This window comes from Solanum stenotomum, chromosome 6, assembly GCF_019186545.1.
Source record: "Solanum stenotomum isolate F172 chromosome 6, ASM1918654v1, whole genome shotgun sequence".
NCBI lineage: Eukaryota > Viridiplantae > Streptophyta > Magnoliopsida > Solanales > Solanaceae > Solanum > Solanum stenotomum.
Window position 1 is genome coordinate 62438979 of NC_064287.1, and position 16066 is coordinate 62455044.

Below are 16066 nucleotides of genomic sequence, written 5' to 3' on the forward strand. Positions count from 1 at the left end.
AATCACTTATTTAATTAGTTCGCAATGTGTGCTAATATGTGTCTAATTAGTATTGGAACAATAGTCAAACAATTATGAGTCGTAATTTGATGGATTCAGAATCTCAAGAAGATGAATACATTATGATAAATAGACGAATTCAATATTTAAATTTAACGAATTTAACTTTTAATTTTTTATCGTTGAACCAAAAACATAAATTTGACCCTCAAACTTAATTATAGAGGCGCACTTAATAATTATGGCACCATAAGACTCTATAAACTTGAGTACTAACATAAGTATATATATTTAAGTAGTTTTGAAGAGATATAACATCATTAAAAATAATTGGAGGGNGGGGGGGGGGGCGGGGGGGATGTAATGTGAACCCATATCCCTTCCATTATATACTAGAATAATAATTTATTTTTCAAATTATTAATTTCATTTTGTTGTGTTCAATTACTTGTCAGTCTAAATTATCTATTTTATATTTTAAAGGTTGCGCAATAATTTTACACCATCAATTCATATAAGTTTAAAATTATGGAGAAAAAATATTCAAAATAATTTCTTACTTAATACTGCTTGTCATTGTCATTATACTATTTTATTGTTGCTTGCTATACTTTTGTCATTGTCTCCGTTTTTTTTATTTGAATTTGCTGCACTAGGATTTTTCGGAAGCAATCTGTCTACCTTGCGTACCTCTATCCTCTCGAGAATTTTAATTCCACTTGTGAATTTCACTGAATATATTATTATTGTTATTGTAACTTCTAAGGTTAAAATTGAAAACTTCTAATTAAGAAAAGAACTTATCGGTCCCATCATAAGTCTTAAACCTTAATAATATAATAACAAGAAGCTGCATTTTCACTTCTCTCAAAATTCCTTTTTAAATCTATTTATCAAAATTACAAATGAAAAATACTAAATAGAAAGACAATTTCAATATTATCAGTTTTACTCGAATTAAGAATTTTATCGAAAATAATCTCTCTATCCTTATAAAATAAAGATAGAAAAGTCTATCAAAAATAACCACATCGTTCTCTTTAAATAAAATTTCACTTCATATATTGTTATTTTCATTACATTTCCTATAGTATCAATTTTCTTCATTCTTTCATGTAAAAAAGTGAAAGAAAAGTAATTAAAAAGAATGAAAGAAGCAACCTAGAAATAGGGGTCCATAAGTGGAAGATACATCATCAATGACTCTAAAAACATAAAATCAACATCATCTATTTCATTATTATTATTATTATTATTTTATTATTAAAAAAGAATATCTCTAATTATTATTATTNTGTTATTAATTATGCACAAAAAAGAAAAAAAATTGTTTCAATTTATATAACACACTTTTTCTTTGTTGTTATTTTCTAAAAAAAAATTATTGTAGTGTTATGGTCCGATTATCTACCTTGACTCAATTACATGAAATAAACAATCTCATAATAACACAAGGATATAATAGGAAAGATTTTTTTTGTAGAGTTTTAAATCAAACACAAGATTAAGTGAGAATCAATGAACCAAACGCTTGACAAAAAATAATCCCTGCACTACTAATCCCTGCATTACTAATCCCTGCGTTATCAATATTTGTACCAAACGACCCCTAAAAACATAAAATCAACATCATCTATTTCATTATTATTATTATTATTTTATTATTAAAAAAGAATATCTCTAATTATTATTATTATTATTATTATAACAAGTGGTACCATATAGTATTATATACTTTAAAAAATGGAAATGGATAAGCCCCACAAGAGGCTTCCTTGTTCTAACCAAGAAGGCACCAAGAAACCTCCATCGGACTTAAAATTTTCCACCCTTTATAATCTCCATTTTCACTCTTCATTTCCCACTCAATTCAGTTCTTTCATAATATTCAACCAACAAAATCTCATTTTTTTCAAATTTTACTTTTTAAAAATGGATTCTTCTTCACTAGATATGATAAGGCAACATCTTCTTGATGATGTTGTTTTCATGGAAAATTATTGTTCTTCTTCTTCATTAGAAACAAGTAGTACCCTTTATTCTCAAACCTCATTGAATTCGGAATCTTTAGAATCATTAACCTCTGAGATCAAACTTGAAAGCAATTTCTCTTTTTATCCTGATTTCATCAATACAACTCAAAGTTCAAATCTTGAATCTGCCTCTTGTTTGTTCGATAACTCAACAATTGAATTCCAAGCTAAACCCCAAAAGAAAAGAAGTTTCAATGATCGAAAACCTTCGTTAAACATTTCAATTCCTTCTGTCAAGAAAACAGAGGAACCAAAAACAGGGGAAGTAAAAACAGAGTACTCTATTCAGAAAATGGTGGAAAATTCGGAGAAAAAGCGATACAGAGGAGTGAGACAAAGGCCATGGGGGAAATTTGCAGCGGAGATTCGTGATCCAACTAGAAAGGGGACACGGGTTTGGTTAGGAACATTCGATACTGCAATCGATGCAGCTATGGCATATGACAGAGCAGCATTTAGGCTCAGAGGGAGTAAAGCAATCATGAATTTCCCACTTGAAGTAAGCAATTTCAAGCAAGAAAATCATGAGATTGAGAAAAAAGTAGTAAGATTGAATTTGAATTCTTGTGGGAAAAAAAGGGTAAGAGGAGAAATGGAGAATGATGACGGAGTTGTGGTGAAGAAAGAGGTGAAAAGAGAACAAATGGTAGCAACTCCATTAACACCTTCAAATTGGTCTTCAATTTGGGATAGTGGAAATGGAAAAGGTATTTTTGAAGTGCCACCTTTGTCACCATTATCACCACATCCAAATTTTGGTTATTCTCAACTTTTGGTTTCATAGTTAAATGACCAAAAAAATCCACTTGAATATGTTTATGGGGGGATATTGTATAGCAGAATGATCTTGCTGTCACGATCCACTGAGATTTAGGCGTGCCAACAATTCATAAAATGAAATATTGTGAACAAGTATGAGATGATATCAAGTGCAAAAAGGAATCTACCTTTTGGGAGTTTGGATAAAAATATTTGAAGATTAGCATAGTTTCTTAAACAATGATGTCAAGTACAAATGAAGAAACATGGAGAGATGGAGGGAGAATGGAAGTGTTGCGAATCATGGATATTTTTTATTTCATTGATTAAGTTTTTTTTTGCATGTAAATATGAATTTTAATTTGGTTGGTTTATTTAAAGGAAAAGGTTCAAATATATTCCTAATTTTTGTTATTTGTTTTATATTTTTGTCTTCCATTTACCTATTAATTAATTTGTGAGATCTCCTACCATCATCTTTTATTTCGAATACATTCTTTCGACTAACGATTTTTTATCATGTTAAGATTGATCGGACTTGGTATGCAACGAAAGTAATGTTATTATTGTTAAATAGGCTTATTCAATGTCAATCTGAATTAATACAGTAAGTTAATTTTGTATCCCCCAAATGTCTAAAGTAACAATAGTGATATTCTTAGTAACAATAGTGATATATTATAAGAAGTGTAACTTACAGAAATAGCTGTAGTTTTAGGGTTATTAGATTGAAATAGCTATAAATATTATATTAAAAAAAAAATAGCTACACTTTGTGTTACAAAATGGCTATATCCATATATATGTCATTTTTTTCTTTTAATACAAAAATACATTCTAATTAATTTCCCACTAAATAAGGTAAATTAGTTAATGTAACTGACAAGGCTTTTTTCCAACCCTTAAACCCACAAATTTGGCACTTTAAATATGTAACTCACCACTACCTTTTAGGATTCTTATCCGTTTAAAAATAAAAATTATGTTTGCTCTTTCTTCTTCAATTGACGCGTAAGAAAAATACAATTCAATGGCTACCATCACAGTTTTGATCCGGCATTCCGAAAAATGGAGCGAAGAGAATTGCTATGTAGAATATAGCATTGACAGGATACTAGTGTTGAAGGAATATGCTTCGTATTCTGATTTATGGCGGTATGTATTTTAATGAAAGGTTAATTTTTTGTGAGAAAAATATATTTCTGGTATTCAGTTGATTATGTATTCATTTATTTAAGTATTTAATGTATGTATACTTTCATATAGAATGTATAAATGAAATTACGTATTGATTCTAGGTTGTCCCGTCAATTGATTACATTTATTCAGTAAGTGATGAAGGGAAGACTTATATCGTATGCTTGGAAAAGAAGACTTGCAGTTGCAACAGGTTTCAAGTTGACGGAATATCGTGCGCACATGCGTGGAGGGTGTTGAAAAAAAAAATCTTCCAGATGAATATTGTTCAGACTTTTACAAGCCAGAAACAATATTGAAAACATATGAAGTGCATGTGTATCCTCTCCCTGACAAAAGTGAATGGAATATACCTGAACACATTGCTACTGAAGTTGTGTTGCCACCAAAATACAAGCAACATCCGAGAAGGCCAAAGAAGCAACGGGAGAAGTCATTTAGTGAGTTGAGTAAAAGGAAGGGTACGAATTCTTGTAGTACATGTGGATAACATGGTCATAATAGGCAGTTCATGTCGAACTGCAACACGAAATGCATAGGACCTGATACATCCCACTATTGAAGTGTTCTTTTACTTAATTATCGTTATGTCGAATAAATGAATAAATATTTTCTTATTTGCCTTTTGAAATATTTGTTTCTTTGTTTGCTTGCTTAAATTATAAATTAACTTGAATATTATCTCAATACTCAATTTGATACTATTAATATGTATTGACACACCCAAACTACTGATAATCCGTGAATATAGTTATACTTGATAATATGTTGGTGAATACATATATAAAATAGTTATATTAGTGAAAAATTTGATTAATATAACACACAACCTATAAAAATACAAAAGGAACAATGTTCTCTGTATACGCTTACATATTACTTACTTTAAAAACATAGAATAATGTAATTACTACCAATATTTATTGTATGTTTATCACTTTTAAGAATGTAAGTATCCAAATTTCTTTAAGTAATAACTGACGATAAATGAATATAGTAATACTTGTGTATATTTTGATATGAAAAAGACTCTAGCATACATTTATACTATTGAATATGTTGATAAAAAAAAACACTCAACTGAGCAAATTGATTACCAAAAGTAGATATCCAAGTGTAGATGTTTACAGATGAACTTTTCATTTATACAAACATATATCCATCTCTTCCTACCATTACATTGAATGAAATAACCCCAACAAAAAATTGCAACATGATCATATATAAATAGAAGAGTTGATAATGTTTGACAAAAAACAAAAATATTAGTTTTAACCATAAGCATTAAATAGAAGTTCAAAATGATAATTAGGATAAGAAACTAATCGATCCTAACAAGTTGACTATTATCGATTCTTGTGGGTGGCCTGATCATTCTAGGTGGTGCCTCATTCTCGCTAATAGCACCTTCTTCCATCTTCTTCGATGTATATTCCCACAATAGTGCGCCGTACATATCTGATGCGGTATAACTTAGAATCAAGGTATTGAAATGGAATACCTTCACCCTCACTTAGGTACTCTGCAAATGCTAGCAAATATATCCCACAATCCCTGATAAATGAGAAAAATAAATTACTTATTAAATAGGATACTGTTTTTTTAAAAAAAGTATATTAAGAGAATGACAACATTTATTATAGTCATATTCTTCAGAAAACAAAATGACAATATAACTCTAAATACACTAGAAGGTATTCAAAAATGTAAAGGTATCAAATACAATAGAAGGTATTCAAAGTGTAATGGTATGCAATTTTTGATGGGCAAAGAATTTGTGATTTTGTGGGTCCTACTAGGAGATGAGGTTGATTTAGGAGTAATAGAATTGATTTGGGGATAAAGATTTTGAATTAGGAATAATCAAAGAAGGCTGAAAAAGTAGAAATAGGGAAGAGAAAGCGTGAAAAATGGGAAAAAGTAAATTTTATGGGTGTGAATTGTATTTTGCTATTTATTAATTAAATATATTCATAAATTATAAATAAAATATAGTGTAGCTATATTATTTTAATATAATATGTAGTTTGACATTTTCTGTATATTTATGTGAAATATAGTATATTTATGTGATTTTCCCAATATAAAATTAGGGAAATTGCAAACTATTGGAATATCACTCACGGATCTTGTTTGTTTTTATATAATTCATATTTAGGTTTATTTAGTGTAAACATGAAATTTATCTAAGTTTGAAAGCAATCAACAATAGAATCATGTGAACAAAGGTGATACGTAATTCTTAAGAAAGGAGGAAAAAAAGGGCATTTTATCAAAATGTCAAATTTCAATAATTCATTAAGGGTGAAGTCAAATTGTCATCTTATTATTACTGTTTTCATCTTTGGCAATTTTCACCAACCATGCACCCTATGCGATATACTCAACTCAGAAGGCATTGAGAGGGAATCGATCTCGAATCATATGCGTGGATGACCACCTCCAAACCAACTAAATCATCCCGAAGGACACTAGTTTTAATATTATTAATACACTGATATTATTTTTATACACCCCGTCAAATGACCTATAAACCTCAATATTGCAAATTGAACACATGAAGAGAAAAATGAGCTATTTAAGAACCTACAAGTTAAAACACTTGAGAAGAATTTGCATGTGAACTCAACAAGTCAATCACACCATAAAGAAATAATTTGTCGTGAGAATTTAGATAAACCTCACCATTGTCATATTTTTTTAATATTTGTCTAAGTAGATATATTGAAAGAAAATAATTGTCTTAATTCATACAATAAGAAAATTGGTACAAACCTTCATCAACTCTCAAATGATCATATAAATTAGCAGCAAGAAGCATAAACTTTGTTTGGATGTTTGTTACGTGCTGTTACATAATGTATCGTAATGAATTGTTTTAAATGAATACAATGTTTTGATAGATTGTATCGTTTTCCGTCATTACATAATGTCACACATCTTGAATAATAAACTTATAAGAAAAGTAGGGTGCAAAATTTAGTTATTATATAAGTGAACGTGAATTTTATTGTTTATTTTGTTTTCAATTGTATATACAAAGTTGTGGACTTCTTGGCTAAGAGGAATATCACCAAACCGCAATACTAATTAATAAGATATATCAAGTGGGAAAATTCAACTTTCGAACACAAATTTTGAAGAGAAAAATGAAAAACTATTCTAGAACAAACAAGTCAAACGCTTTATATAGTTTTGATTTAAATCATATATACATATACGTGTCTGTACATACATGTTATTATACATAGTATCAGAAAAGGAAAATGTATTCTTGGGCTAGAAAAAGTACATGCATGCACGTATGTGTACATACACACATGTAATATAATAATAAAAAAAGTATAGATAAATTTAATTATGTATTTCAAAATCGATACTCTCAAATTACGATTCGTATTTTGTAGTATTCAAATCTTGAATCCGACACCTAAACTATATCAAGAGATGGACAAAATATAGTTTTTTTTGCCAAATATCATCTCTGTGTATAATGTAAGTTATAACGGTCTAATCTCTTCAATGAAGCAACTACAAATCTAGAAGAACCTGCTGCCAATGGATGGGTATATGGGTTGAATTAAATTTAATATTCTTTCCGATTTAATTTGTTTGATTTACTTTGATTTGGTAAGGAATTTACGAAAATATTTTAATTTTTTTTTTTTGTTATTGTAAATTAAATATATATGTCAAATGTATCAAAATGTCTTTTAATCTTGTAATCTTAAAAATGCAGGTGAAAAGTTGGAATTAATCACTTTTATAGACAAACTAAAACGAAAAATAGGTCAAACAAATTAAAACGAAGAAAATAGTAGAATTCCATGACCTCTTTGTGTCAGAAGCGAAATAAGAGTTAGAAATTTATAGGTTCTCAATTTTACATCGCGAGTTGAGTGTCTATCGGAAACAATCTATCTTCTTTAAGATAAGGTTAAGGTTACCCGTATACTCTATCGATAGATATATCATTTTTCAGATTTCATGATTTTGTGATATTGTACTAAATATGTTATTGCAATGTTATTAAACAATTAACTACTCATAAAAATATTTAATAAATCTTTTAATAAAAATATATATAACCTAAATAAATATTACAAAATTCATTCAATTCAATATCTAATATTGTAGTTCCGTCCTTAATTTATGTTTGTATGGGGGTAGGGTAGGGTCTTTATGTTAGGATGTCTATTTCTGTTACAAAATCTGAATCTGAAATTCAGTGAACCTTTTGCAACTTGGAATTTGTCAGGTTATAGACAGTTTTTTTTTTTATATATATAAACTATTTTTTAAAAATCAAGTTGACATTGAGTAGACTTTTTATATTTTGGTTAATTAATGTGATGGGGTCTTTGTTTTATTTTGGGTCCCAAATTAGTTGATTGTTGAACTACTGAGCTGTAATTAATCATCTCTCTGGAAAGTACAAAGTCAATTGGACTAGCAAATTGGGAGCTGTTCATTTACTATCACTATACCAAATAAAGGATTTTATGGCAATTAGTTAACGATAATAATATAATTATCGTTATATTATACTTAGTGGTATACTTCTTCTGTCCCTAATTACTTGTTCACTTTTGAATTGACACACCTATTAAGAAAACAATACTTGGTATAGTGAGTTTACCATTTTATCCCTATTAATTATGAAATTGATGAATTAAAAACTTAAAATTTTCAAGAAGTTTTACCTTTTCCAAAGTAATTAATTGAGGTTATAATGGGTAAAAGTTCTTTTGTTCTTTCTTAATTTGTCAAATGAACAAGTAATTAGGGACAACTAAAAAAAGAAATGTGGACAAATAATTAGGGACATAGGGAGTAATAAATAATGAAAAAATTACATAAATCTTGTAGTGTTAAAAACGAACGCATCTTATTCTTATTCTTTTTCAAATTACGAAAATTCCTTGACATTATAAGATTTCAAATACATCAGGAAACCTACAGATACATAGCTTACGGATTGCGAATGATACATTATTTAATGAGAGATATATCTGAGAGGGGATAGAGATGTAGCAGAGAGGAGAGAGATGTGTCCTAGAGGGGATTGGGTGTATTTGAGAGGGAATTTTTGTAATTTTTTCAAATGGTAGAGAATTTTAGAGGTTATGGTAAAATAAGATATGTATTTAGATAATTATTTTCATAAATATAAATATACTAGATAAGCCATGCCCGTGCAGAACGGGCCAACATTTTCAATTTTAAAAATATTATATTTTGGTTTGTATAAATATGAAATTTTTGTGATACAATTTTAAGATTTGACTCATTTTGAAAAAAATAAGTTTTGTGTTAGAATATGATACTTCCGCTACTTTAAATTAAGTAAATTTCTGAGGCAATGTATATGTATTAAGAAAAACATTCAAGGACATAATTTAAATTATATTTTTCATAATTGTCCTTTTGTGAAATCATACATATAACTTTGTAAGTACTGCAGTTTATCTCATATAAAATATAAAACTTCTTTTGGAGGAGAGCGCAACTATAAAAAAAAAAATTCAAACATTTATCTTGAACTTTGAACATTTTAATTATTTTAAACATAAAAAATTCCCCAAAAATTTACTTAATGTAAAATGGGAGGAGTAGTAAACTTGGTGGATTGTCGAAAGTCCTGATGAATCGGCAAATGCTTACCTTGCCACAAAGTCCAAATGAAGTATCAAATCTTAATTTAATTTAGGTCCTATTATTTTTCTAAATTATTTTAAAATGAAATAAATTCACCGTAAATACTGACGTTGCATAGAGAGTGTGTACTCTCTCTTGAAAGCAAGTGATGAACAAAAAAAAATGGACACATATCTTTTTTTTAATTGATCTATTTACAATTAGCTAGTATACATAATTATTGATATTATATATATATATATATTTTAATTTCCCTCTTCAGTCTATTTTTTATTTATTTATCTTTTCACTTTTAATTATGGGATCTAATCTAGGACATTGAGTGACTATCTATTTTGAGATATTATTCTTTTAGAGCAGATTTAACGGTATGATTTATATAAATTAGTCAAGCTGAGTGAATTTGCTAATTTTTAAAAATTGATGGACATAAATTATACTTAAAAGTACATTTAAATTTTTATTTTTTAAAAAAGAAATATGGTAAAAAAACAACTCCAATTTTAAATTTAAAAATTTAAATAAAATAAATAGTAGGAGTATGTAAATTTCATAACTAAACGCCTTTAATAAAATATCATATGCAATACTCTTTTAAAATTGAATAATTGAAATGGGCAAATTAGAAGTAGAAACCAATTGTCAGCTACAACCCACAATTATAATGAGAAAAATGTCCCCACTTTTTTTAACTATAAAACTTTGTTCAAAGGGTTAAAAGGTCACACAATCAAAGATTAATAAAGCATGCACAAAAAGTGACTCATTTCTACCTATCAAAATTCAGAACCTAATTTAAAAGACTAAAATGCCACATGCAAATTAACAAATGACTCTAAGCATACATGTTGATACCAACTTTCAACTCATGCTTCTATATAGGTAGAAAGAATGTGATCAACACTCTATATATATATGTTATTTAAGGCTATAGCAACTCTAAATACAATAATATTGTCACATATTTAAGTTCTTGTAGTGTATCAACATTAATTGAACTTGAACATATATAATTAATTAATTAGTTGAACTTCTTATTTCATTTTCACTATTACTATTCAGGTTGGACTACAAGATGCAAAATGGAAAAAGAAGTTTCACAAATCACAAAGGATATTATTATTTATATTATATGATAATAAGATTTAGTTTTATTATTTTTAGAAAATGACTTTTTTTAGTAGAGTAGAAAAATAAATTATATAAAATGATATTTCAAGCTCATTATTTCTTTCCTACTCCCAACTTCTACCAATCATTTGATCAATCGACTCCAGCTCGTCATTTCATAGTATTTTCTATATTAAATATAAAATATTTGGTATAATATATTTTTTACTTATGAAACAACAAAAAATAATGTAAAAAATCACCTATTCTTTAAGAAAATAATTTTTCAATCTCACCAAAACCAAATGTTTCTCTTTTTTTCTTTCTGCATTTTCTTCCGTCGATATTTATGTCCATTTTCACCTCTAATTTATCTTTAAATGAATTTGATATATCCATAATCCTTTTTACTAAATTATCTTAATTAAATAAAAGGTACTTTTACTAAATTATCATAATTAAATAATAATTATTTAATATAATTTCTTAAGTATGTAAAAATTCACCTATTTAAATAAAGGTAAACATAAAAGTAAATAAATTAATATCCTTTTAATCATGTGAAAAAATATTTATTTTAGACTAAATATAAAAATTAAAAATATCTCCCCCATATAAAATGAACCAGAGAGAGTAGTAGTTGACCATAAATGGAGTAGTTATTAATTATCATATAACGTAGTGATAGTTGGATTGCCTTTATTATTAACTAAAATCTTACCAACAACTGTATTAATGAACTGATAAGTATTCTTTCATTCTTAAAAAAAAATTGGGTTCGAGTCTCCAGATACATAATTACTTTTGTTAAGGAGCGTTTTATCGGTTTATCCCCAATTTGAAACTTTTCTACGCGAATTTGAATTTTATTGAATTCTAATGCGAGTACCAAAAATTAAAAATATTGAAAAAAACAAATTATTAAAATGTTGGGTGTATTTTTTTTTCATGAAAAATATTTTCTTGGAAAAGAAATGAGTCTTCTTTACTTATTTTCTTTTATTTAGTAAATAAACCAAAAATATTATCTCAAAAGCATTTACATAATTTAGACAGGAAGCGAAAAGATAAGTGTAAGATGGTGTGAATGAGGGTTATGAGGGACGAAGATGGAGCTAGGGGTGAAGATAATATGTTTAGTGTGTTGGAGGGTGGGGATCGGTGGACACAATTAGTAAGGAATGTAATTGGTGTAATTTATTTTTTTCCTTCTTTCATTAAGAAAGTCATTTTTCTCATTTTTAAGAAGCTTATTTTTCTAGAAAAATTCAAATCGACTAACCTAACATGAAAAAATTTTAATTTTTTTTTTTTCAAAAAACACTTTCCTTCATATCAAATACTTCAATGTAAGACTTGAAAATAAAATATTTTGATATGGACAAAAAAATTATTACTCGTAATTTACTTATGAACGTGAATCTGAATTAACCAAATACTTTTTTTTACTGTACTCATACTGATAACTTTAACTATTAGGAAACTTTAAATTAAAAAAAAAAAAAAAACTTTAACTATTAGGACAAATATGTTGAGCAAGTGGAGGCTAATTCTTATCCTTTTTTTTTTTTGGTTAAATACAATGCAAAGAGATCCAAGGGAAACAACAAAAATAAAAGAGATTTTTATGAATAGTGTACAAATATTACAAGTTATAATCAAGTATTTTATAGGTCCTTGATAAAAAAAATAATAAAAAATTTATAGGTCCACCCATGGTACGGACGGGTACCCACAAGTCCACAACTTGCATTTGTAAGAATTTTGGAGGTATAAATTTTTTTTATAGTTTTATCGGAGAAGGGCCTAAAATACCCTTCAAGTATAGGGAATGGAACAAAAATACCCTCCATTCACCTTTGGGCTCAAAAATACCCTTTCATCCACCTATATGGACCTATATTACCCTTTCACTTAACAGATTTTTTATGAGTAATAATTAATCTTTTCATTAATGATGTGGCAATCTTTAATTGGCTGGAATTTAGATTAAGCAAAAACAATTATTTCTCCAAATCAAACCCGGATCCAACTAAACTTTACCCGATCCACGTAAAATTTTACTGACCCATATCTTTAAAAAAAAACAAGAAGAATCGAGTGTGTAGCGGTGAGTTTCATTTTTTTTTTCTCTGTACACTGAATTTCTCTCCATATAATTTTCTCGTAAAATTTGCAGATAAAGAAAAGCGATATCAATCGCTTTTCTTCATCAAGTATATAATCTCTTGCTATGGCTAAATTTTTTTATTTTTTTTTTATATTCTATTCCATGATTCTGCTTTGAGAATTTCCCAAAATCATGTCTATTTAAGAAATAAAATTATGTTGGTTTTGCTTTTTGCGTGCGGTGCTTTATATGAATCGCAAAAAAGAAAGAAGTGAAATAATTTTTGAACTCTAGGGTTTCGGATTTTGAGAAATTTTATCGCTTTGAGTTTATGTTTCCCAGAGATTGGAGATTTAGTGTTTCAAAATATGGTGTATATTGGTATATGATTATAGTGGCACTTGATCTTNCTGAATTAACCAAATACTTTTTTTTACTGTACTCATACTGATAACTTTAACTATTAGGAAACTTTAAATTAAAAAAAAAAAAAAAACTTTAACTATTAGGACAAATATGTTGAGCAAGTGGAGGCTAATTCTTATCCTTTTTTTTTTTGGTTAAATACAATGCAAAGAGATCCAAGGGAAACAACAAAAATAAAAGAGATTTTTATGAATAGTGTACAAATATTACAAGTTATAATCAAGTATTTTATAGGTCCTTGATAAAAAAAATAATAAAAAATTTATAGGTCCACCCATGGTACGGACGGGTACCCACAAGTCCACAACTTGCATTTGTAAGAATTTTGGAGGTATAAATTTTTTTGTAGTTTTATTTAAAAATTAATAATTTAACTTCTGTTTGAACATGCCATATAAAGTTACGATTTTAAATCATTCAAATATGAAATTCATAATTTTAAATCTTACATATATGATAATCAATATGGAGTTATGATTTTAAAACATTCAAATATGAAGCTCATAATTTTAAATTTTTCACAAAAAAGACTTATGCGAAGAAGTTATTTATACAATAAAATGATGGTCAAACAGACTATAAATTTAACCATTAAAATTTGTTAGAAGGAAAAGAAAACACGCTTAATAAACTTACAAGATTAAAACTACTTAGTAAAATATAAGTATCTAACAAATTATTTAAGACTTCATCACTTAAGTGAGAATTTTTACTAAAAAGACTTAAAAATATAAAAATAAATACATAAAAATTTAAAGAATTTAATATTTTACTATAGATATATAAAATACAATTTAACTTCATATATATATATATATATATATATATAATTTTTTGTTAAAAATGATTCAAATGAAACCTTGTTCTGACTTGACTCTGCTGCGATTTTTCTAATTTCCCATCCAGTATTTAGTATATATATTGAAGCCCGACTAAATTTAGATTCTTGCCGAAAAGTCTTACATTGACATAAAACACTTTTTAATAAAGATAATTTTATACCCCGAAAAATTTTAACTCGAAATATCTGATTAAAAGTGAAAATATACTTACGATTCCACCACAATTTTCATCGATGATCCTATGGCACTTGATATTATGTAGCATTTCCGTCTCTAGATAAGAGTGAACTACATCACGTTACAAAGTACTATTGACTTGTACAAAAGAAAAATAATTATTTTTTTGTTGACTTGGGAAGTCACGTTTACTTTTTCAATATTTTTTAAAGTACGATAGTAGATGAAAAACTTTATTTTATATCTCATATTATCGATACTATTAATTATGTGAAGTTTCTTTTTTGTCTTACGTTTAAAAGATATATTTAGTACTCCTCCGTCTATTTTTATTTATTATATTGCACTTTTTAAAAATAAATTTGACTAATTTTTTAAAGTTAAATTAAATTATAATAATTCGATATTTAAAACAAAAAGTTAAGATATTCAAAAACTATACGAAAAATACTATAAATTACAATTTTTCGCATATCAATATGATGAAAAAATATATAGTAAAATGTTAGTCAAAGTTCATATAATTTGACTCTAAAAAAGAAAACATGACAATTAAAAGTGGACAGAGATAGTATCAATAGATTTTTTTGTGGCGATGATACAATTGAGTTAGTATTGTTATATTCGGAGTGGCTGTGTAGAATATTGTTGGTTATAAATATATGACAATATTATATTATTGTTGTTAAATATAATATAGATAAGCTGATAATTATATTATTACCGCTAAATTCTTATTTGTTGTAGTGTTAAGATATAAGAAGTCTCATAAATAATTTACTTCTCACAAAGTGTATTTTTTATTAGAACTTGGAAGAATTTAGAAATAATAAGATGGTGTTCGAAAGCAAAGATTAGCAACTATTTACTCTCATGATTATTAACTATTAATTATTATAAACTATTTTTACCCTAAGAAATCCGACAATTTGATTTTTAGAACCAAGACCCTTGTCGCATTATTAGTTTTTTAATTTATAAAAAATGATAATCGAATCTGCTTATACATAACTTAACTATTTCATCATGTACTTAATTACTATTTTTCTATCATCACATGTAAATTTTTCAAGATCAAAATTAATTTAAAAATAAAATAAAGAAATATTTCAAAAAAATAAGTAATTCTCAAATCAAATGTCCTTAGTATTTTGGTCCCGTGTATTATATATGCGTGTTAAAAGAGTGTAAAAAGTGATTACATGCATGCATGTCAATAAAAGCATATACAGTGAAAAGATTTTTCTTTTCTTATTCGGCATTTGATATCCACATTAAAGTTTGACTAAATCTGAATTCGTATTAGGAAGTTTTATATTGGGGGGTAAAGCGCTCCCTAACAAAAGTGACTCCATATTCATGGGGGCGCAAATACAAAACATCTGATTAACAATGAAAGAATACTTACGACTCCACCACAACCTTGTTAATTGTTATATAGTGAAAGTTATTGTAAAGTAAGATGGTCCGTGACTTTTTTTTTTTTTGAACTAATAAATAATTTATGACAAGGTCCATCATATATCATCATAAAATCTTTTGCCTTTCTCATGATTTTTGAGTTGAATTAATATCCACTTTGACTTTTGCGCATATTCAAATAAAATTATGGCCTGAATAAAGCTTTGAATTAGATGAGTTTGTTAAGGGGGTGTTTGGAAGGATTTTTTAATTTTTTCATGTTCAGTTCGTTAGATTTTGAAAATTAATTTTTTTAGAATTTATATTTTTAATAAAAATAGGAAAAATAAGTT

The 16066-nt window shown here is 27.2% G+C and overlaps 1 protein-coding gene across 1 annotated transcript; it reads left to right on the plus strand.

Moving 5' to 3' along the window:
- The first annotated feature begins 1766 nt into the window (after window positions 1–1766).
- On the plus strand, window positions 1767–3037 carry LOC125868340 (ethylene-responsive transcription factor 5-like). The gene has a single exon (XM_049548996.1). The coding sequence runs from the start codon at window positions 1933–1935 to the stop codon at window positions 2815–2817; it is 885 nt and encodes a 294-aa protein (XP_049404953.1). The 5' UTR covers window positions 1767–1932; the 3' UTR covers window positions 2818–3037.
- The last annotated feature ends 13029 nt before the right edge of the window (window positions 3038–16066 follow it).

Bases quoted from the DNA above. Each gene is read 5' to 3' on its own strand.
- LOC125868340 (XM_049548996.1), top strand. From the start codon at position 1,933: ATGGATTCTTCTTCACTAGATATGATAAGGCAACATCTTCTTGATGAT.